This window comes from Eublepharis macularius, chromosome 18 (assembly GCF_028583425.1).
Source record: "Eublepharis macularius isolate TG4126 chromosome 18, MPM_Emac_v1.0, whole genome shotgun sequence".
Lineage (NCBI taxonomy): Eukaryota > Metazoa > Chordata > Lepidosauria > Squamata > Eublepharidae > Eublepharis > Eublepharis macularius.
In genome coordinates, this window is record NC_072807.1 from 16,677,978 (window position 1) to 16,702,249 (window position 24,272).

Genomic DNA, 24,272 nt, shown 5'->3' on the forward strand with positions numbered 1-24,272 from the left:
TTGCTGCTTCAAACAAGTTGGCCTCACAGTCAGGATGATGCACCCTTCACAAGCCTCGGGGCCCTTTGCAAACAACCCTTTGGGGACCAACATCCTCCCCTCCCCTCTGTGGGTTCTCCACCGGTCTGTGACATTGGTATAAAAAGGAATCACAAGCTAACCGACACTTTCAGGGTTCCTTTTCCATTCTTGTTGTGCTTCGGTTTCTTCCTCAGAGAACTGCTCATTGCCTTGCAAGCTGTTAAAATGTTCCTGTTCTTGCAGAAACTGTTAGCTTTACAATCCCTCGTTTAAAGGGATTTATAAAAGCTCTGGTTTCCTTGCTGTCAGTGCAGGTTTTCCATCTGTGTGGCTCTATGCCACCTCCTAAGCTCCACAAGAGGCTATATAAGAGACCCCGGCAGTTAGAAGCCACTCAAAAAGAATGCATTTGGAGTGGAGTTCAGGGAAGACGCAAAATACAAGATTTGAAGGTAAGCTACAACAGTTATTTCTCCTAGCATTAGCCAACTGGACTGAATGAAACAACTTTTGAACTTCACTTTCATGAACTTGAATTTAAAAAAAAAATCTTTGCGGGGTATGCAGGTAGCATTTATGTGGGATTTGTAGCATTATATGCAACATAAAGAAACAGGGAAGGAAAGAGACCTGAAATTATATTGATGCTCATTTTATGTAAAAACTGTAACTGATAATTGTGGAACCATTGCACTGGAAATTTGATGAGTGGCGAGTAGACATTTTGCATTCTGCAGAATGCATAAAAAGGAATTATTCAGGAGAACATTTTTATGAAGGGACTACTAGAGTCCTAGTTTTAATGTCTGTGAAAACAGTTACACATTGTTTATTACACTGCTAATTGTGTACTGATTTTAACTTTGTAATCTGCCTTGAGTCTCATCAAGGAAGGCAGACTACAAATGAAATAAATTAATAAATAATTGAGGGTGTGTTTAGAGATAGGACAACTTGATAGCTCAGAGATTCTAAATCTAGAGCAGCAGAGAGAGCCACAATGCATTTGGGGAAGGCAGAAGGAGGCATTAGTCAAAATAGAACAATTACATGTAAATAGATTCACACCATCAAACCAGCATTCATAGTTTGGGTAAGTTTCTCCAAAACATTCTGACAAACACAGAAACTAACAAATTTCATTCACAACACACACACACACACAGAGCGCGTGCATGTTTTAAATATATATTATATACAAAGTGCAAGATTTAGGTTTCCAAGAAATAAACACTCAAATTTGCAATAACGTCAGAATTTCACTGGGAGAAAATTTGGATGTGCTGTTTAAATTAGGCGGGTTTCAAAGGGCTTCGCTTTCTCCTAAGCATCTTATGGGTTCGTGTAAGTTTTCATTACAATTCTAGACTTGTTGTGCCAATCTGACTTGGGGATATAACTAAGATTTTGTGCAATTCCTCCCCCAAATGCTAAAAAAACCTCAGATGACATCGTGATTATGAATAGACTTGAACTTCCTGGGAATGTCAGCATTCAATTTCAAAATAAAAAGTAAATTTCTAACCTTCATGGCTGTCAATATAGACTATAATGCGTGTGGACAGCACCTGCTGAAATTTCTAAAGCTAGAGGAGTTCAACGGGAATTTCAAGGATTGTGAGGTCTCTTCCTCCCATGGCAAGCTGCTTAAGTGAACTCAAATTCTACACTATTTGGGGGGTAAGAGACAATAGAGAATCATGCCTTGATTAACACGTTTTAAAATTCTTTTTCAGTTCACCAAGAGGACTAGAAAGTTACTTTTAAAATCAATCTGACATACTTATCTAACATATTTATTGTGTGTGCATGCAAGATAATAGGAGAGGTTTACACACTGAAGGGTTTTACTGAAATATCAAAATTACTGGCCACATTCCTATCGGATTGCAAACAACTCTGGCAGAACTTTTTATTTTTCTTAGCATGTGTCCCCGGGAATGTCAGATCCTGGGAGGAAGGATTAAGTTTCAGGATGAATGTGGAACGGTCAAGCTCCATTATTTCAGCATTCTTGAGTCATCCCCGGTTCTGGAGGCGTTTAATCCTTTAAAAGGATTCTCCAATGAGGATGGGAGGAAACAGTCGTCTGCAGAACAGATTTAGGGTTGAAGCTTAAGTGGATAGACAGATATAAATACTAGGACATTGTGCCTGATACATCTTTCCTCGTTGTTATACATGAGGAAAGGTGCCAGCCGTGTGCGGGGGGGAGGGAATCTATCCAACTTTCCAGAGAGATAGAATAAGGACAACCAACTTTTGAACCATATGGGCTGCGCCTTCCCCGGCCAAGATGCTCGGGACCCAGGTCCTCCCTAGTCATGACATCCGTGCCTGGTTTACTCCCAAGAGACCAGTCAAAGAAGGCAAGGGTGTTTTCATTTTGCATCTGGCCCATTTGATGTTTTTCTTCCTAGATTGTGCGAGGCAGGAAGGCTAAAAAACCAAAAGCCACCACGGGAACGTCAGAATGTGTGCTGTTTGACTGGCCCTCAGCTGTTCGGGAACAAGTTCTTCCCCTACAGAAAAAGGATGGCTGCAACTCAAAGATGGCGTCTTTCTTTCTTCATCTTTCTGGGAGTGCCTTCCATTTTGGGTGAGCATCACTTCCAACAAATTATGGGGTTCTCCGTTTGTTAGGACCAAAGTTCAGGCCAAACCTTTGACTTCACTTGCCCAGCCATGAAGAAAGGCTTTCTCCACAGAAGCTGAGGGCCAAGCTACAAGTGACGAATGACACTTGCCTGGCAAGTGAACAGACTCACGGGTATTCCTCCCTGTTCACTTGCCATTCACTTGCGCTCCACTTGATCAAGTGAGGGCCAAGCTACAAGTGACGAATGACACTTGAACGGCAAGTGTATTTCTCCCTGTTCACTTGCCCTCCACTCGATCCACTTGCCGTTCAAGTGTCATTCGTCACTTGTAGCTTGGCCCTGAGTCTATTCACTTGCCAGGCAAGTGTCATTCATCACTTGTAGCTTGGCCCTGAGACATGCCAGGATCCAGTAAGACCTGTTTTCTTCCCAACGATACCTGGGATAGATTGGGCCAAGTTTAAAACAGCTCTGAGATCTTAGGATTTGCATCTGCTTCGGAGAAATGCAGGGAATGATGCATGTGGAACATGATGGTTTAAAACAAAGGACATTGGTTCTCAGTTCTGTGTGACTTTGATCCAATATACAGAAGGCTGCCTACGGAAGGCCAGTGTCTGTGGGAAGTTAGGTGAGGGAAGAAGCTGCAGTCAGGGGAAACAAGTGTCCCTATTACCCCTTTCAAGGGGAAATCTGGGGAGTGGAATCTCAACAGGGATTTGCTTGATGTTCCCATGAGCACTGGACACCTCACAAGTTTTTGGGGAGCGCAAAGGTGGAGTTACCATGTTCTCATTAACAAATCCTGGCAGCCCTAACTGACAGGTTATGTAAATGGTATGCTAACTTTGCAAACCAATAACTTCAGTTGCTGCATTGTCTACCAGTTGCTTTGTGAATAGAGATGGGCACAAACCGGAAAAAGACCGAACCATGCGGTTTGTGGTTCGTCAAATTTCACGAACCATGAACCACGAACTTTCACAAACCTGCCCCTGGTTCACGAACTGGTTCGTTTGGTTCATGAAAACGTCACATCCGGGACAGAAAATCATCACTTCTGGGGTCAGCAGAAGGTCTGCAGGAAGTCCATCCCCTGTTGCCTAGGAAACCGATTGATTGGCACCAGGCTGTCTGCAGTCACAAATCAAAAAATGAACCAAACAAACCAACCTAAAGTTCATGGTGATTCGTCAGAAATTAGATCTGACGAACCATGGTTTGCAAACCACGAACCGGCCTGGTTCGTGCTTAATTTTGGTTTGTATTTCGGTTCATACCCATCTCTATTTGTGAATGGCCCTTGAAGGGTTGCCAGGTCCCTGGAGCACCAAACTGGTGGGTGGAGGGGGCGGTTTACAGGGAGGTTGCATGAGCACCTTGCATCACGCTAGGAACGGCATCACTCCTGACGCATGCGGGGGCACTCTGGAGCACATGGGGGCATGTTCCCCCCTCATGTTCCTGCATTTTTCTTCCTCTTGCCAGCCAGGTAAGAGGCAGAGGGGCAGAGCCCACCAAGGGAATGGCAAACCTATCTGTATCTTCTAATCTCCCCATGTTCCCCAGAACAACCCACAGACACCTCTGGCCCCTGGCAGGGAGGGGGAAAAGAGGAACCCAGGGTGTGGTCTTTGAGGACAGAGTTGGCTAGCCTAGCAACGGTGCTTCCCACCTTGTGGCTCACAAAGCCCTTGTGTGGTGGTGGAGAGTGCCCTCCAGTCATAGTGGACTTAAGGCGACTCCTGGCTGGGTTTTCATGGCAAGATACTAACAGAGGTGGTTTGCCATTGCCTGCCTCTGCAACCATGGTCTTCGTGTAACTGCCCCAAAGACTTCTGATCAAATGTACATCTAGAATCCTGTGCTTGGAGCTTAATTCCCAAATGGCTGCAGGGATGGGGCTTGCTCCTTCCCCTGGCATCTGATAGGGCTCTGCAGAAGTGCTAGCACTATTGGAAGCCCTCTTGAAGCACGAGCAAATGTGGGGTTAAAAGCGCTTTAACAAATAAATAAATAAAACTTACATGCACGGATGGCTACAACTAAGTTTCCCCAAGAGGGTGAACAGCTGCTCCTCTGGGGCACTTCTGGTCAGGAAAATGACACATGGGGAGGGTTACATATATCCCCTCTCCCCCTGCTCTTACAGCCCCAAGTAAAATTGGGCTGCTGCACATCCAGGACCCTGGAGAGCTCCTGCGCTTCTCAGCGGGCCAATTTAGGCCCCAAACAGGCTGAAATCTCTCTGCTGTGGAGCACAGGGGCGCTCCCAGGGGCGGCCTGAGGCCCTGCACAACGACATCACTTCCTGAAAAGTGATGTTATCACACAGCCTGGGAGTGTGCGTGCCTGTGAAAACATCTAGAAAGGTGAGTGCCGGGCCTCCCGCCTCCCTCCCAGAGGATGAAGGGTCCTGGCCACCCGAGGGAGAGAGGTGGGCTACAAGAGCTGGGGGAAGAAACTAGAGCAGGAGAGGGAGGGGTGCCAATGGGCAGAAGGTGAAAACAGTACTTTTTCAGAGGGGCTGCACAGCTAGGTGAGGAAGTCCCTCTGAAGGTTTCTAAATTGTAGAGGCAAGGTAGAGCTGCAGGCCTGAGGCCTGAGGTGACGTCACTGGGCTGGATTACTTCAGCCCACAGGTGGGGCTCACAAGAATGAATACTCCTTCCAGACAGGGCCAAACTAGATATGGAGTAGGGGTCTTCTGGGATCCACTTCTTCCCAGGTCAGAGCATCCAGACTTGGATAAAATGGCTCCTTACAATGGAGTACAGTTGGCTTGAGTTCCTCTCAAGGATAGGGTAGAGTTCCCCTCACCCATACGCTCTGTTTTCTGAGAAAACATGAACGGGAAGATGAGGAAATAAATGGGCGTGGATCTGTCTACTTTGGCTCATAGATGGCACAGAGTGGACAACATTAATCATTTTCCATGATTTTCTAAGAATTTGGGGGAGGGAATGGAGGGGCATCCCATCACACAGCAGTAGTCTGCCGTAGAGCAGCCCAGAGGAGGTCTATCACCTCTGTGAGAATGAGCCCTCAGAAACAAAGGTGTTTCAGAAAGATTTGCGCAACTCAAAAGCTAACCCATGTTGGTCAAAAACACGACTGCTCAGTAGCTGAGGAGGGTTGAGAAAGCACATAATGTAAATGCATGTAAAGGTTGCTCGAACGGATTGGGTGTTCGCTTCTGCCCAAGATGAGCTCTGTACATAGACCCCAAGGAAGATGCCACAGATGTGGGCTTGCAATGTGCTCAGCTCTGCTCTGCAGCCTGGGCAGGCAGCTGTTGGTGGGTACACTTCAACAGAACCCAGCAAAGTGCAGAGACAAATCTTTCATTTTGGTCTTCCAGAAGCAGCTGTTATATTGCCCTACCGTGAAATTAACTACAGGCACAACAAGCATCATTGAAATTAATACTTTTATTGAAATACTTCTTGCACACACACAAACCCTGGCGTTGGTGGAAACTTGCCCCTCCAAGGGTCTTAAGGTCAAACTGCGCGTTGCGATTTGTAATGTCTGGGTTGACCAGACTGGCTTATGATGAAACGACCTGTATTGCTCTTCCCTAATACGAAACACAGATTGGAGAAGGGGGAGCGGAAACAGGAGTGAAGCCAGATGTGGGCTGCCCATGGGGCAAAGGAGGAAACGGGAAGAGACGAAATCCAGAAAACGGCTTGGCGTCCACCAGCTATTTGGGATAAAGCCCCTCGTGGTGCCAAAGACAGTGGAAATCCTGCCTTTACAGAGATGTTGCTGGCTGGCTGCACAGTGGGGTGGGGATAGGGAAACTGACTAGGAAAAAAGATCAACACCAGACCTCTGCCTTTAGCAAGCTCCCCCTCTGCAAGGAAACATAAGACGGGCAGCTAGCGTTGTGCAAGCAGACCTACAGAACTGGAGGTTGCATGAATGAGTATGCTCTTCTAACTTCTGGGCTTCTTGCTTTTCTTTCTCAATATCAGTTGCTATCAAACTTTGCATTAAAAAAGCATCCTAGCATTCATTCATTCATTTATTGGATTTATTATCCTCTCTCCCCGTAAACGGGTTCAGAGTGGATTACAACACTAATAAATAAATTACACTAAAAACAGCATTGAAATCATAAAACGATAGCAAAACGTTTGGGCGGCGACCCAGTTTGCTCAACCCCCAACCAAAAACATTCTGTGAGGTGGGAACGGGCAGAATATATTAATATTTCAGTGGAAACCAGAGTGAGAGGGGGGATGATTCCCCCCCCCACACACACACACAAGAGACCAGCAGGCCTCAGCCATATGCCTGGTGAAATATCTCCGTCTTGGAGACCCGGTGGAAAAATAGTAAATCTTACTGGATAATGTATCTTGTATAACGCAGAGGATGACGGAAAGGGCTGCAGGAGACCTGTAACCACTTGCTGTCCCATAACTGCCCCCAGTTGCTCAAATGTGTTCACTGATCTGTTCTGCCTGCGCCAACTGTGTGTGAGTGTGTGTGGAGGGGGATATCCCAGACAGTTCCCCCTGCAGCTGTTGCTCAGCTGCCTGGCGTTATGAGCAACAAAGCATATGCCACAGGGAGCAAATGGAGGAGGGGAAGAGTCCTTTTGCTGAGGGGATGAGCATCTGTCCCTGGCACCACCATGGTGCTCCTTTTCAGCTGAGAGTACAAAGGGACAAACATCACACACACACACACACACACACACACCCTGTTGCCCCACCTTTTATCAGAGTTCAAATTCAGCTCTGTGGGCCAACGGGTCTGTCTTTTTACATTATTCTATAAAACACCATGCTCATTGATGGTACGATGAGGGCTGTTTTCTGACTCCCTGCTGACAGAACCAAGGCTGTGGAGGGAGAGCCTTGTTAGCCTGTTGTAGCCAACTGAGCCAGGCTTTACTAGGGCTGAGTGAGAACCAGCAAGACATACTGGATAGTCGGACCAGATTCCTGAGAAACCCAGGTTCGAATCCTCACTTTCTACCATGGGAGCTTGCTGAGTGACCATTGTATAGTCACACCACCTCAGCCTAGCCTACCTCACAAGGTTGTTGTGAGAAAATGGAGGAGATAATATTCTGAGCTGCTTTGAATTCCTAACTGAGGAGAAGAGCAAGATATAAATAAATGCAAAATAAAAATGAGTGTCACAACTAGCATGAAGGGGCCTTTGAACATATGCAGAGTTTATTTTTCTCATTAGTGAGTAATCACAACAGTTCTTACAACGTATGTAAATTTGGATATTTATACTCCAGTTTTCTGTCCAATAGGGACTCCAAGTAGCTTACAACATCACTTTTCCCTCAAGAGATAGCGTAGGCTAAGAGGTCCAAGTGACAGGTCCAAGGTCACCCAGCGAGCTTCTGAGGCAGAAAGGGGATTCGAACCTGGGTCACCCAGATCTTAGTCCGACACTCTGACCGCTATGCCATTCTGACTGTCTGGCATTAGGAGACAGAGCTTCCAAGTCAAGAATGTACAGCTGTGAGGGAAAATTTTGCCCGTCACCTCTCTGTCACTCATCACAGAATTCAAGCTTCTGTATTCACTTCAGCATGTTCTTTCCTCCAACTTGTTTCATAATTTCCCCCCTGACCTTTCTCCCTAAGGCCAACGTGTTCTGAAGCAATCGGTAAGCCGGATCTGGCCTGGACAGAGACCTTTCAGCCTGTCGATCAAACACGGCCCAAACAGTAAGTAATTTTCCATCAGCTAATCATTTCGCTTTAGGAAAGATGAAAGATGCCTAGCATATGGGCTGGGCCATTTTCCCTTTTTTAACACTTAATTTACGATGGGTCCAAGAACTTCGCTTCCATGACCTTCTCTGGTAATGGAAAACAAACTAATTTCCCGCCACTACCTAATGGTTTTGGCGATCACCAAAAGAGTCTTCCTGGCTGCTGTTCCTGTTAGTTTGGAAGTCAAAATATATGGCTGCAGTCCACACCTCCTCACAAGACCTCACTTACTCCCATTTCTCTCAGAAGATTCCAGAAGGATGGTGAACCACAGTTGGTGATCTCCTAAGAAGCTGGAACATTACGGCACAAAAGCGCTTCAGAATATTATGAGAGCTGGTGCGGTATCTAAGAGAGTAAGCTGTGATCCACAATGTCCCTGGTTTGAGTCCCTCTCTCACCACAAAGTGAGATATGAGGACAATTATGTTGGCCTACTTTACAGGGCTGTTGTGAGGCTTGCTCAGACAACATATGCAGAATTCTCAGTGCTAAGCAGCATTATCTGTGTAGGATCCTCAGAAGAACATTGTGTGTGGTGAGGAAATAAATTGGGAAGAAGAAACATGACCAAGGAAAATTCTGGAGCCTGGCTTTACTGATGCCTCAACTGACATTAACTTCACCTCAGCACGGACTGATGGTCAGAGTAGACCTTGCGGGGAGGTCTCAATGGGCTATGAGAAGTTGTTTTTGCTAGACTTTTCTTCTTTGTTCCCCCAAAGGATGCCTGATCTTCACCCACTATATCTTCCCTGTGGTCTTTAACAGGTAATTTCCTGCGCATTTTAAAGGCAAACTCACACCAGAGGTGCAAGCCTCTTGGCGTGAGCAAGGGCTCTTGGCCCATGGCATGCAGCTGGGGCATAAAAAGTAGAAGAAGTTCCCCCATCATAGAAGAGGGAGAGCTGCACCAGTTACCTGCCTGGAGTTTGGACTGTAATTTACACAGAAAACCAAATCACGCTGAGGCCAGCTCTGTGTACTATCCTGCTTCTAACTGTGGATGCAGAACTTTTTCAGGGGTTTTCCTTGCCTTTCCTGTGGCTCGACATCTTCCATTTGCTCCAACAAGCTGGGTCAGCTTGCAGCCTTTCTTCCAGTGGCAAGTTTCTTGAAATCCCTTGGGGCTGCTCAGGAATTGAATGTTCACTGCCACTTCAGTTGGACATTTCAAAGGACAAGGCTCGAGAAAAGAGGTCATCTAATAGGGTTTCCCACCCCGTGGTGGGGCTGAAGATCTTCTAGAACTACAACTGATCTGCAGACCACAGAGATCAGTTTCGCTGGGAAAAATGGGTCCTTTGGAGGATGGACTCGATGGCATTATATCCTGCTGAAGTCCCTTCCCTCCCAAAACCTACCCTAACCAGGCTCCGCTCCCAAATCTCCTAAAAATTTCCCAATTTAGAGTGGGCAACCCTATCATCCATCCAAGAAACCTCAATGTCCCCTGCACAAAACGAATAGTGTAAGATCAGCCCCACCCCATCGCCACCCCTGTTACAATGTTTGCCCTCCTTGAGCCTTAAATGACAGAGAGGGCTAGAAACTTAAGATAAGAACGCTCTCAAAGTCTCAAGGGTGCCCAAATCCTCAAAATGAGCCTCTGTGTCTTTCTGTTCTTCAGATCAGGGCATATGGACAGCCTGGTTCAACATTGACCATCCTGGGGGCAACGGGGATTACGAGCGCTTGGACGCCATCCAGTTTTACTACCGGGACAAAGTGTGTCCGAGGCCCTTTGGCATTGAAGCCCGCACAACCGATTGGATCCCTGCGAGCAGCACGGGCCAGGTGATCCACTCCAGCGCGCAGGAGGGGTTCTGGTGCCTCAACAGGGAGCAGCCTTCTCTGCAGAACTGCTTGAATTACGCCATACGGTTTTTGTGCCCCGTAGGTAAGTGCTGAGACATATTTGGTGCACCGGCAAGGTTTTCCAATGTGGTTCACTAAACCGGGAAGTCCTACACAAAAGTGGCTGCGTGAAGAAAACTTAGTAGGGTAACCAGTCTCCAGGTGGTGGTAAAAGCCTGTTATGGCAATTAGGTCTGAACAAAAACAAGAATCCCCTCCCCCGTAATGATGTAATCATCAACAGTGTGATCACAATACACAAACCAATGGTGATTCAAAAAAACTCTGGATACAAATGGATAATTAAATCCAACCCATAGCTTCCAAAGGCAAGAGTATTTATATCGTCATTCTCATAATCTACTTGTTACAGGGGATTCTTGTTTTTGTTAAAGTCTCCAGGTGGTGGCTGGAGATCTCCTGGAATTACAACAGATCTCCAGATGACAGAGATCAGTTCCCCTGGAGAAAATGGCTACTTCGGAGGGTGGACTGTATGGCATTACACCCTCCCATCCCCAACCCCCCCAAAATCTCCAGGAATTTCCCAACCTGGAGCTGGCAACCCCACATGGAAGGTTGATGTTTCCTTGGCCAAGACTGAGCAAGCCCTTCTTTCAATTTCACCGCTTCTGGAAAGTGCATGGGTTTGGATTTTGGCAATTCTCCACGGAGAAGGAGATTCCATAACTGCAGAGCGGCTCTTGCCTCTCTGGCTGGTTGTTTCCACACAGAGGCCTTTCTCTGCCTTTGCTTCCAAACTGAAGCACTAGGGGAGGATAGGCTTCCACACAATGTCCTGCCGTAATTGTCCTGTTTCCAAGTTTTCCATCTGCCAAACCTGTTTTACTCCAATCTTCTGAAAAGAACACAGTCCAAGCATGTTAGTACACTGTCAGGAAGGAAAGCTGCACATTTTCCATCCTTCCAAAGGTCCCACCACGTTGGTGCCATTTCCCCATTAGCCTAAGGTCGCCAGGCTCCAGGCAGTGCCTGGAGATCTCCCGGAATTACAACCGGTCTCCAGGCCACAGAGATCAGTTCCCCTGGAGAAAACGGCTACTTTAGAGGGTGGACTCTATGGAATGATGCCATGCCAAGGTCCTTTCCCTACCAAAGCCCCACTTTCTCCAGGTTTCACCCCCCAGATCTCCAGGAATTTCCCAGCTTGGAGCTGGCAACCCTACATTAGCCCCTCATGGGTGCTATTTGTATTCTGCTGTGCTATTAGAGGGACTTGGGGGGGGCTTTTAAAAAACAGTAATTGCACTATAGCAAGCAATTGCTGTGTATCTGTTGCAAATCTTAATAGAAACATTATTTATTTATTTCATTTATACCCTGCCTTTCCCCCCAGTGGGGGCCCAAAACATCATTCTCTCCTCTTCTCTCCTCTCCTCCAGTTTACTCTCACAAGAACCTTGTAAGGTAAGTTAGGGTGAGGGTGTGTGACTGGTCCGAGGTCATCCGGCCAGTTTCTGTGACAGAGTGGGGAGTCGAACCTGGGTCTCCCAGATTCTAGCCCGGCACTCTAAACCGCTACACTTCTCAATGTGCTATTGTGTATGCACAAAGAATACAAAAAGGGGAAGGGTGAGTTGTCAAACCACACATGATCACACACTCATACAAACACCAAGCCAATGCAGAGTCTCTGCAGAGAAAATGTGGAAAGGAAAAGTTAGGGAAAAAAGGAGAGCAGGGTGCAAGAAATTTCCACACATGGCACTAAGAGCCAAGCTACAAGTGACGCCTGACACAGGTTGGACACTTGTCAGCTTCCCTCAAGTTTTGACAGGAAATGTAGGCATCCTGGTCTTACAGCTTGGCTCTCCATGACAGCTGCAAGACCAGGATGCCTACATTTCCCATCAAAACTTGAGGGAAGCTGACAAATGTCCAACCTGTGTCAGGCGTCACTTGTAGCTTGGCTCTAAGGCACATGCTTTGGCATTTGCAGCAGGGATGAAAACAACACAGAGAATTCTCACTGTGTAGAAACAGTGCGTCCAGATCGCATGACACTAGGGTAGCTAACTTCCAGGGGGGCCTGGACACCCCCCCCCAATTACAACTGATCTCCAGTCTACAGAAATCAGTTCCCCTGGAGAAAACGGCTGCTTTGGACTGTATGGTACTACAACCCGCTGGAGTCCTTCCTTCCCCACACCCTGCCTTACCCAGGCTCCACTCCCAAATTGCCAGAAATGTCCTAACCTAGAGTTGGCAACACTACGTCACATGCTGATCAAAACAGGCCTATCTGGATCCATTCCAACATGTTCTGTACATCCACCTGTGTACTTGGAAGAAAATGTACATTCAAATGGATTATCTTTGCTAGTTTTGTACAGAAAGTACTTGGTGAAAGTCCAATTAGGCTGGAAAGAGCTCCAAAAAAAAACTCTCCACGCTTGGTGCATAGGCAACTGACAGCCAACAGAGACATGTACAGAGAGAGAGAGAGAGAGAGAGAGAGAGAGAGAGAATGAACGAACGAACGAACGAACGAACGAACGAACGAACGAACGAACGAATGAATGAATGAATATCTTGGGGGAATCAGTTGAAAGCTCAGTGTAGTAAAGAAGAGATGCTTCAAATATTCAGCAAACACATTAAAACACACACACAACACCCCCCCTCCAAAAAAAACGCTTCTGTTGGAGAATGATAAGAGACTCACTTTGTTTTCAATAATCTTTTCCAGGCTCTTTACCTCAAGATTCAAAAATGCTGTGGTCTTCGTGGTCAAAATGGAGCGAGTGCTCTGCAAAATGCGACCAAGCTGGAGTCCAGATCCGAACCAGGAGGTGCCTCGTAGAAAGCCTCCAGGACCGACGGTGCGAAGAAGTGAGCGAGGAAGGCAGGCGCTGCGTTGGACCCCCTTGCTCAGGTGCCTGCTGAAACCTCCATGCAGACGAATCACAGCTAGCTCAAAGATATTGTTCTGTTCAGAGACAGTCTAAGGGTCAAACCAAGACATTCAGAGAAACGTACTGTATGGCTTTTCTTTCTTCCATTTCATGCTCACGACAACCCTCTAAGGGAAACTGAAGAAATGTGACTGGACTCATGCTGTGATGAGATACGGAGGAATTTGAACCTGGGTCTCCCAGTCCTGGGCTGACACTGTGCCAAACTGTATCCAAATATCTGGAGCAAATGCTCTGGGCCATTTCCACACGGCTTACTGCTGCTCGTAACAACCTGGAAGATCGCTCAAAAAACATGGAAGATTGCATTTTCTTGCGCGAGATTTGTGCGACATCACGTGACATTGCACAAATCTCGCGTGAGAAAATGTGATCTTCCACATTTTTTGTGCGATCTTCCGGGTTGTTACAAGCAGCGGTAAGCCGTGTGGAAACGGCCAAAGTATTTTTATTTAATGCTTTTAAAGTAGTATCAGGAAAATCAAGATAATAAGAATCATCATTCTCCCTGTCAACATTTTTTATGGTTTCTGAAGATAAAACGACTGCTGCACTCTGACCAGATGTTTCCTCTCTATTTCAGTTTGCAATATGAGTTGTTCCGTGGGCCGCGTGAATGCTGAGTGTGACGCATGCATGTGCGAGGAACATCTGCTCTACGGCAAAGTCTCTCTCCCAGATGGCGCCCCGGCTGCTGGCGCTGCCATCTACCTACAAGCCAAGGCACCAAAGTTATTAACGGTGTCCGATGGCGATGGGACATTTCGAGTTCCTGGTGTGTGTCCTGATGGCCAAACTGTTTTGGAGATCAAGAAGGCGAAGTACAAGACCGCTTTCGTCACCATGCCCGAGAGCTCCGAAGGTTCCTCCTCGGTCCACATCCACTTGAAAAGAGCAGGTAAAGTGCCGTTCCATGCAGTCGTTGAGTTTGAGATGGCCCATCTTTTGACTTCAACACACTGGGACATACATACATGAGATATACCCACTGCACTATGGAGGCCTGTGGAGTCTGAACTAAAATTTCCATTATATCATACAGGCAGCCCAATCCATTGTGTGAGATAAACAAGGTAACACTTGGCTAAAGGACCTTGTACAAGCTGTGCTAACAGTGTAGGATTGTTGGAGCTGTGTCATGCATGCTTACAGAATTTAGTTGGATGCAATATTTGGAGTTTTCCTGTGATTGTTTTTTTTTAAAGCATAGATTATGCTCCAGCATGGTTCCTCAATAGGGGTGCCAGACCCCTGGTGGGGTGGGGGATCCCCTGCCCTCGCCCCCCACACCCCGCCCCCACTTACCTGGCCAGTGGGGGGGGGCGTGGACCCTCTGTGTGCACTCCCCTGTGGAGCTACGCGATCCCACGGATTGGGCCCGTTTTGAGGCACTGCGGAGTGCAGGAGCGTTCCTGCGCTGTGCAGTGCCTCAAAACGGGCCCGTTTTGGCCCAGCTTGGGCCCCATTTTGAGCCGCTGTGGAGCACGGAAGCGCTACTGTGTGCCGCAGCATCCCAAACTGGGCCCGATCCGCACCAAAATGGGCCCTATCCATGGCTGTTTTGGTGCGGATCGGACCTATTTTGGGATGCTGTGGTGCGCAAGAGTGCTCCCATGCTCCACAGTGGCTCAAAATGGGCCCAATCTGGGCCAAAACGGGCCCATTTTGAGGCACTGCAGAGAGCAGGAATGCTCCTGCGCTCCACAGCAGCCCCCAACATGAGCCCCTGTTGAGCATGGGTGCGCTCGGGGGGGGGGGGGTGCTGCGTGAGCCGGGCCCCAATTCCCCGCTGGAAGATTGAGGGGGGCTGGCAACCCTATTCCTCAAGAACAAGTCAAGTCAGATGAACCTTTTCACTTTTTTTGAGAGAGATTTAGTAGTTTGGTGGGTCAAGGGAATGCTGTGGACATTGTTTATCTTGATTTTAGTAAGGTTGAAATCCAATACCTTGAATTGGGCCTGGAAGTAAACTGGGAATTGGGGTATCTACATCAATATTTTAAACCAGCTGAAGTTTCCAAACTGTCTTCAAGGGCAATATTCCTCTTCCTCTAGACAAACCATACATGACCAAGCACCCAGAGAACAAAGCTCGAAGAGAGGGACAAAGCGTCAATTTCTGCTGCCACGCCACTGGAGATCCAGCGCCAGAACAATATCTTTGGTATGAAAACTAATATAAGATCATGTGTGTTATTTGATTCTTTAACAGGTTATAAAGGGTGCATGGTGTTCTTATACAAGCCATGAAAGAAATTATGTTTCTTAAACGTTTTTTGTTTTGAAAAAAATAAATGCAGTCATGTTAAGGGGCAAACAAATGATGACCTGTATAGTTTCAGGTGGGTAGCTTTGTGGGTTTGCAATAGCACAGTAAGAACTGAGTCCACTGGCACCTTAAACACCAACAGGTTTTCTAGGGTATAAGCATGCGAGAGATAATGGTCCCTTCTTCAGATATTTGACTCTTCAAAGGTTATACCTTGAAAATCTTACTAGTCTTTATTTTTTATTTGTCATTTATAGTCCGCCTTTCTCACTGGTGCTCAAGGCAGATTACACAGTATGAGATTAGTACAATCAGTACTAATCAGTATCAAGTACATTTCAATACAGTATCAAGGACATTTCCATAAACAATGCCATAGGGTAAATAGATACAAGCTTAAAAGACATAGTATTAAAAGAATCCAATACAGAGTAGAAAAAATACTAAAGCAGAACATAATCAATTCTAGGACTAACATTAGACAACATGGAGCACTGGTGGTACATAGAAATACATATTTAAAGCAATAGATAATATGTTAGGGAATATAGTGATGAAGTCTATGGTCCCTAACTCATTAGCGAAGCATCGGAGACACCCTCCCTACAATACAGCCCTCTCATTTGAGTAAAAAGCCTTTTTGAATAGTTCATTTTTGCATCGTTTCCGAAAAGCCAGGAGAGTGGGGGCTCTTCTGACTTCCTCAGGCAGGTCATACCGAACTTGAATAATACATGCATGAAACCCTGAGAAGACTATTTGTGTTAGAGGAAAAACTGCTTTGGAGAGGGATTTTGAAAAAGCAGGGGATAGATGGGTAGGGGTTGTTTAACCTTTTCTCCCTTGGCCTTTTTTGTTGAAATCACACCCCTTCCTGCAGGATTCAAGATGTGCATTTACAGGGGTGATTATGGATTTGGAATCCCTGATGGGGGAAAGCATCGAAGGAGGGGAAAACAGGTGGGAGAGGGTCAGGTATCACCACCTCACCCTGTCACTACTTTGTTACTTCTGTTGGCATGTAACGGGTCATTTGCTTCTAAGATCAGATCAAGCTATTTAGCTACTCAATGGAACATGCTAAAACGTATCCCTTTTGATACTGCAATTCACCAGTTTCTTTGGGATTGCTCTAATACACAGTTCAAGATGCTGCATTTATTTCAGCAGAGATGGCTCCCATGGTGTTCTTTCAGAAGGGTACCCATCTTTGTCTGCTGCAGCTGTTATGTTTCTGAAAGGGCAGAATAGAGCTTTTTGATCGATCCCTGGCCCGTTTCCACACACATTGGATAATGCTCTTTCAATACACTTTAGCAATCCTTTGGAAGTGGATTTTTTGTTTCACACACGGAAATCCAGTTCTAAATGATCACTAAAGAGCATTGAAAGTGCATTATCCAACGTGTGTGGAAGAAGTTTCTCTATCGCTCTTTTTTATGCTGTCAAGTCACAGCCAACTTATGGTGACTCTATAGGGTCAAGGCAAAAAACATTCAGAGGTGCTTCCCATTGCCTGCTTCTGCGTAGCAACCCTGGACTCCCTTGGTGCTCATTGACTTTATTGACTTTTACCTGGAATGTGCAAGTGTATTTATTACTATTTATTTATGAGACCAAAATTGTTGCTTATTACTGTTTATGCTTATGAAATATTTCTTGATGAAATTGAATCATGAGTTTATTCACAAGTTGGCTCTGTATAATTGTTGTAATTATTATGGATGTTGGCTTGATTTGTAATAGTTAGGCTGTTACGGTGTCTTCCTTTGTTAATTAACTATTACTGTAACTCTCTCTTGGGTTGTTAGCTTCTGAGATTTGACAAGATTGGGCTAGCCTGGGCTAGCGCAGAGCTAGATAATCCAAAATGGCAAGAAATTGTGTGTGCGTGGGGTGTGTGTGTGTGTTAAGTCTTGATGCTGGGTTCTGAATCTCACATTTCCAAAATTCTTACAGGTTCCACAATGGAACTTTACTGGACCCTTCTCTCTACAAAGACAAAGGCAGCTTGGTGTTGAAGAACTTGAGAATAGACCAAGCTGGCCAGTATTTTTGCAAGACCAGCAACGATGCAGGCTCTGTGAAGTCACAAGTTGCCACTCTCTCGTTAATAGGTGAGATACTTTAGGAAGAAGCTTGATTGGAGGAGAAGGCAGAAAGATGTAATAGGGATAGGGGGTTACCGCAACCTCCAGATGGTACCTGGAGATCTCCCAGAATAAAAACTGATCTCCAGACAACAGAGACCAATACTCCTGGAGAAAATGGCAGTTTTGGAAAGTGGATCCTATGGCATTATACCCAACTGAGGTCCCTCCCCAAACTCTGCCCTTCCCAGGCTCCAGCCCCAGTTCTCCAGGAATTTTCACCCCAAAGTTGGCAACCTTAAGGTAGGGAAAATCCTATTGCACGTGCAAAGCAAAATGGGAGCCTACGCGTGCACTGGAATGGACAGTTTTGATATGTGATCCAGCCATGCTGCAGAATAAAGAGGCAGAAGCCAGAGGTGGTAGAAAACAGGGAGAGTCGCATTTCTAAAGCAGTCCCAGGTTAAAGAAAAAATGTACAAATAAAAAATTTAACTCTGCAGAAAGAAAGGTTCCAGTCTAACTCTTTGCATTCTGTGTATGTTATCCACTGATGAAATTACTAATCTCGGGGAGCTTTGAAAAAGATATTCCCTTAGCCTGAAAGGGCTCAGAGCCAAGCTACAAGTGACGCCTGACACAGGTTGGACACTTGTCAGCTTCCCTCAAATTTTGATGGGAAATGTAGGCGTCCTGGTCTTGCAGCTGTAATGGAGAGCCAGGCTATAAAACCAGGATGCCTACATTTCCCATCAAAACTTGAGGGAAGCTGACAAGTGTCCAACCTGTGTAAGGCATCACTTGTAGCCTGGCTCTCAGTTCATTCTACAGCCTCAGCACTCTGCCCCCTCATTCTGTTGTGTGTATAGACCATGCATCAGGCTAGGCCAGGGAGGGTCCCAACCTACTCTTGCTCAGATTATTTACTACTCTCACCTCCCACTCTTGCACTAGTCCTTCCCCCAACATTCCTGCTGTTTTAAACATCCATTTCTGACCTGGGAAAAATAACTTAGTAGGATTTCTACAGAAGCATGTTTAAATGCCCTGTGAAGGTCTTCCCCCACTCGAGAAACAAGTCTGTATCCTTCCATTCTTCCAAAGAATTCAGGGCAGCATACGTTTATCTTCAGAACCATCCTGTACATTAGGCTGAGAGCTAAGCTACAAGTGATGGGGGTGCAATTTACCTGGGAACTGTAGTTTTCTAGGACTGAGCTGTGCAGGGTCACTGGGGGAGAGGAACTTTGCAGGGGAGGGGAGGGAAAGAGCTGGTAGTTCAACTCTCTGTTGAGTCTGTAAGAAAACAATTGCAAAGTTCCTCTCCCGCAGTGATCCCACACAGCTCTGTCTGAAAACTATCTTCGAAAACTACAACTCCCAGGTAAAATTGTGTCCCTGACACAGTAAAAAACACGTGTCTAGCATCACTTGTAGCTTAGCTCTGAGAGACAGCAAGGTTCATGATGCATTCAGGACTTGGAGAACAGATTACTCCAGTTCAAGCCCAGCAATGTTTTAATATGCAAGAGAAAAGAAATCCAAAATCTACAAGCAGACGCCAGACCTCACTCATATCAAAGAATACAAGTGGTATGCAACTGCGAATGTGACACCAAAATCCATAAGCTATAAAGTTCTTGTGCAGAACAGGCAGGATTCTGTGATTCTGTTATGTTAAAAATGTTAACTTTATATATAACAAATTATAGCCAGGAGGTTGATAAGGGGTTTTATTATGCAGTAGCAGCCGGACCACATAATTTGACACACACACACCATATTCTGTCCCAGAGGAAATGGCGTTAGCGATCTTGGTCCAGAATTTAGATATTTTTTATTTTGCCCTGAATAACAGCACTGCGTAATGTTTAGCAACAGCCAGAGAAACCTGAGATGGTGGGTACAGAAATATCCATGCTGTATACTAATGAACAAAATCCATTTCCACAGCAAAAGACGACCCTCCTTGCAACCCCACGCCTGACAGCTATCTCATCCGACTGCCGCACGACTGCTTCCAAAACGCAACTGGCTTCTACTACAATGTCGGTAAGTGCCCTTCAGACACATGCACAGGAACATTAGACAATAGTCTTCGGTGCAAGGACGCCACTGCTTACTGCTGCGGAGTCTCCCAAATGGAAACCCAAGAAATAACGTGCAATGGATATATACTTCCCATTAAAGTTGCCAAAGAGTGCGGCTGTCAGAGGTGTGTTGAAACCAAGGCCACGATTCGAGGAAGGGCTGTGGCTTCTGATACTGGGGAGCCCATGAGGTTTGGGCATATATACATGGGGAACAACAAGATTAGCATGACGGGCTATAAGGGAACCTTCTCGATTCAAGTGCCCACCGACACAGACCGGCTGGTTCTCACATTTGTCGATCGCTTGCAAAAGTTTGTGAACACGACGAAAGTATTGCCTTTCAACAAAAAGGGTGGGGCCGTCTTCCATGAGATCAAGATGTTAAGGAAGAACCCGCCCGTTACACTCGACTCAACAAAGGTCAGTGTGATCACCTTAGGAGAGATGGAAGGAGACGATCCAGTAGCCGAACTGGAAATTCCTCCCAATGCGTTTTATAGACAAAATGGAGAACCCTATGTGGGAAAAGTGAAAGCCAGTGTGACCTTTCTGGATCCAAGGAATATCTCCAACGCTGCCACAGCACAAAGTGACCTGAATTTCGTAGACAACGAAGGTGACATGCTCCCGCTGCGGACATACGGCATGTTTTCTATGGATTTCACTGATGAAACAGCCAGTGAGACGCTCAACGCCGGTAATGTAAAAGTCCATCTTGATTCTGCTCAGGTCAGAATGCCAGAACATCTGAAGGGAATGAAGCTTTGGTCTCTCAATCCACACACAGGTTTATGGGAGGAGGAAGGAGACTTCCATGTTGACCAAAAGAAACGCAGCAAGCGAGAGGAGAGAACGTTTTTGGTGGGCAACATGGAGATAAGAGAGAGGAGACTTTTCAATCTGGACGTCCCAGAGAGCAGACGGTGCTACATCAAGGTGCGTGCATACAGAAGTGAGAGATACCTGCCCAGTGAACAAATTGTGGGGGTGGTAGTTTCTGTTATCAACTTGGAACCGACACCAGGCTATGCTACCAATCCTAGAGCTTGGGGCCGTTTTGACAGCGCAGTCACCAGCTCTAACGGAGCCTGTGTGCCAGCTTTCTGTGATGACCAGAATCCAGATGCCTACAGCGCTTACGTTATGGCAAGCCTCGGGGGAGAAGAACTTGAAGCCGTCCCCTCGTCTCCCAGGCTTAATCCTGTTGCCGTTGGAGTCCCACAACCATACCTCAATAAGCTGAAGTACCAGCGAACAGACCATGTGGATCGTAACGTAAAGAAAACCGCTTTCCGGATCAGCGTGGCAAAACCAACTCCCAATACTGCTGAAGAGAACGGTCCCATCTATCCTTACGAGCGAGGAAGAGAATGCGAAGTAGCTCCATCCTATGCGGCTCACTTCAGGTTCTACCGAGTAGAGGGAGACAGGTATGACTATAACACAGTTCCTTTCAACGAGGATGACCCCATGAGTTGGACAGAAGACTATTTGGCCTGGTGGCCAAAGCCGATGGAGTTTAGGGCCTGTTTCGTGAAGGTGAAAATAAACGGGCCTCTCGAGGTTAACGTAAGGTCGCGCAACATGGGCGGCACGCATCCCCGGACCGTCGGCAAGTTGTATGGTATCAGAGATGTGCGCAGCATCCGGGACTTGGAGCGACCCAATCTTTCAACAGCATGTTTGGAATTCAAGTGCAGCGGCATGCTGTATGACCAAGAACGTGTGGACAGGACATTGGTGAAAATTATCCCGCAAGGTAATTGTCACAGAGAGAGCGTCAACAGCATGCTACACGAGTATCTGGTGAATCATCTTCCGGTAGCCGTTAATAATGACTCCAGCCAGTATACTATGCTGGCGCCTCTTGATCCTCTTGGCCACAACTATGGGATCTACACTGTTACAGACCAGGATCCTAGGACAGCCAAGGAAATAGCCCTGGGCCGATGTTTTGATGGAACGTCGGATGGTTCTTCAAGAATTATGAAGAACAACGTGGGTATAGCATTGACTTTTAACTGCCCGGAAAGAGATGCCCAGCAACAAAGCTTGTTCCAAACACTGCGAAACCTGCCTAGCCAGTATCCAGCAAGCCCCCTTAGAGAAAGAACAGCTGTAAGGAGACCAAACAAAAAACGTGTGGTTCAGATCCAGGGGAAAAGTGTCCCTTCAGTTAGAATTCCTCAAAGAGCCCAATGAAATGTTGTATACCAGGCCTTTACTCTATGCAAGAGCCAGCATTGTGCCTCTCAGTGCCCATCAGTGAACTTTTTATGTGGCAATGCACAGAATTTTTCCACAAATTAAAGCATGAGGAAAGCCTCAACTGATATGAAGCTGGCCACCCCATGCCCTTCATAGATATTTCGGTCTCGTTCTAAAAGTGCATTGAAACATTTATAGATAACCAGTATTTGATTCGCTATAAAAGGAAGGCAGCGGTTCAGGTATCTAAGCATCCAGTAGCCACGTGCACCTATAAATGAGCCTATAAATAGGCACTTTGTGTCAGTGAATATTATGATTTCTTAGCGTGAACCCTGACACTTATCAGTTCAGTACTGTCTGAGAGCCAAGCTACACGTGACAAATTACACTTGCAAATTACAAGTGGCGAATTACACTTGCCTGGCAAGTGAACAGACTCACGTGTATTCCTCCCTGTTCACTTGCCATTCACTTGCTCTCCATTTGATCAAGTGGAGTGCAAGTGAACAGGGAGAAATACACGAGTCTGTTCACTTGCCAGGCAAGTGTAATTCGCCACTTGTAGCTTGGCTCTCAAAGGCATGCAGGGTAGGCAGAACTTAAAGGTCAGGCGAGATTACCCAGAACAAAGTCATCTTCTTGCTATTATTCTCTGGCTTCCATCTCTTCCACCCTCCAATTCTGCTGGCTTGCAAACATTTTTTGCACTCCTGCTAAAGATGATACCCTCAGTCCACATGCTTCAGGCCCAAATCATGCACCATTATCAAACAGCCACAGTAAGCAACAGTGGAAAGACTGGGCATAACTATTTTAACAACTCTCCAGTTCCGATTTCTCCGAATATTGAAGTTCTGTTTTGAACTGCATTTTAGTAATATTGTATTTGAAACATAAGCCCTGTTCAAACGTCTACCTAGCAACTATGAATTTGTAATTCTGCAGAATATTAAATATTGTAAAAAGTTAGCAAGGCGGGGAGAGAGGACAAGAATATCAGCTGTAAAGGAATGTATATAAGCTATTTTCCTGATAATGTAGACTTTCCAGTCTCGTTAGCCAATGGTAACCAATAAAAAGGAATAAAGCGATTCCTTCATAGTGAACGTAACTGTAAGAATTTGTACTTGAAATGTGAATAATGATATTTATTGCTCCAATTTGCTCTCTTATGTGTGTCTGAATTCCTTGGTATGGATTCATGGATTAATACACTGTTGTAGAACTGCCTGAAATTTCAGCGAGCCATTGCCAGGATCAGTCCAACTCTTTAGGGGAGGTTTTGGCCCCTGGGCAGCTTAAACATTAGATCCTAAAATTTGTCCGTCTTGCTTCAAAGCTCACAGCAGAAATGTAATACCATGCACCACACAGAGATGTTATTTACCAGGGCCATTGGTGGGCCTTTTTTCTACCTACAATCTTCTCACATTCAATAAAACAATATAGAAGCACCAGCCGCTCCTTCAGCTGGGACATTTTAATCAGGTGGCTTTAAAAGGCAAAATTCCCTTGCCGCATGCATTGTGTTATATTGCAACGTCAGATCAATCTTAATTAGTGTTTGCATTGGATTTTTAAGTACTGATTTTGTTTCTGTTTCAGGAGCCTATTTTAGGATGAAAAGCAGATAAAAGTTTGCCCGTGGCCTACTGATCCTGTTCTGAGTTTGGTGGCAAAAATCTTGAGCGTAGTCCAGTCTGCCCATTGCGGGCACCAAAGCAGTACTAAACAATAACCCTCAACTACAACATAAATATATGAAATGTAGAACACAGAGGGCCCTCTACTGGCTTTTTAGTATACTAACTGGCAAAATATCCATTCTGATGGGTGGATCATATGGGCACCTCCCAAGGACTCCAGTGGCTTCCAGGGGGTTAAGTGTGCCTCTCTGCAGTGAGCCTTTGCACAGGCACACACACTCCTGTGCCAACCGGTGCCAGGAGATGATTTGTCATGATCAAAAATCTCCCCAAACGGATTGCTTTCATTTTTCTCATAGGACTGAATGGTTGTAGCTCGGCTGCATGGCAAAACAAAAACTGGAGAGAAGCACATGCAAGGTTACCCCCCCCCCCACACACACTTTATTTTATACTCCCAGCCATTGAGAACCAAACCTGCTTCTAATTTCTTGGGCGCACCAGAGGGTGATCGAACTTGGGTCGTAGATGCACTTGCATGTATTAGAATGCTAGTATTTTGAGCTCAGATGTGTCTGAAGGCACACGACATAGCAATCTTGGTGATGGCGAGTGGGTTGAGGGCTGGTCAGTAGTGAAGAGGGGCACGGCATGGGAACCCCAAATATAACACCTGGGGCTCTGAAACTTGACTGTTTTATTAAGTACTCACTCTGTAATACTAGTCTGTTGAATGTATATTATGGGTTTGCCTGTGGAGGGGGGGGGGGGACCAATTTCCTCCATTCCTGTTGCCC

The 24,272-nt window shown here is 46.0% G+C and overlaps 1 protein-coding gene across 1 annotated transcript; it reads left to right on the top strand.

Annotated features, from left to right (window-relative positions):
* Nucleotides 1-435: 435 nt before the first annotated feature.
* CILP (cartilage intermediate layer protein) lies at nt 436-22,988 on the top strand. Its single transcript, XM_055002894.1, has 9 exons — nt 436-473; nt 2,442-2,620; nt 8,242-8,325; nt 10,004-10,273; nt 12,941-13,126; nt 13,750-14,064; nt 15,222-15,330; nt 17,395-17,552; nt 19,479-22,988. The coding sequence occupies exons 2-9, from the start codon at nt 2,557-2,559 to the stop codon at nt 21,818-21,820; spliced, it is 3,528 nt and encodes a 1,175-aa protein (XP_054858869.1). The 5' UTR covers nt 436-473; nt 2,442-2,556; the 3' UTR covers nt 21,821-22,988.
* The last annotated feature ends 1,284 nt before the right edge of the window (nt 22,989-24,272 follow it).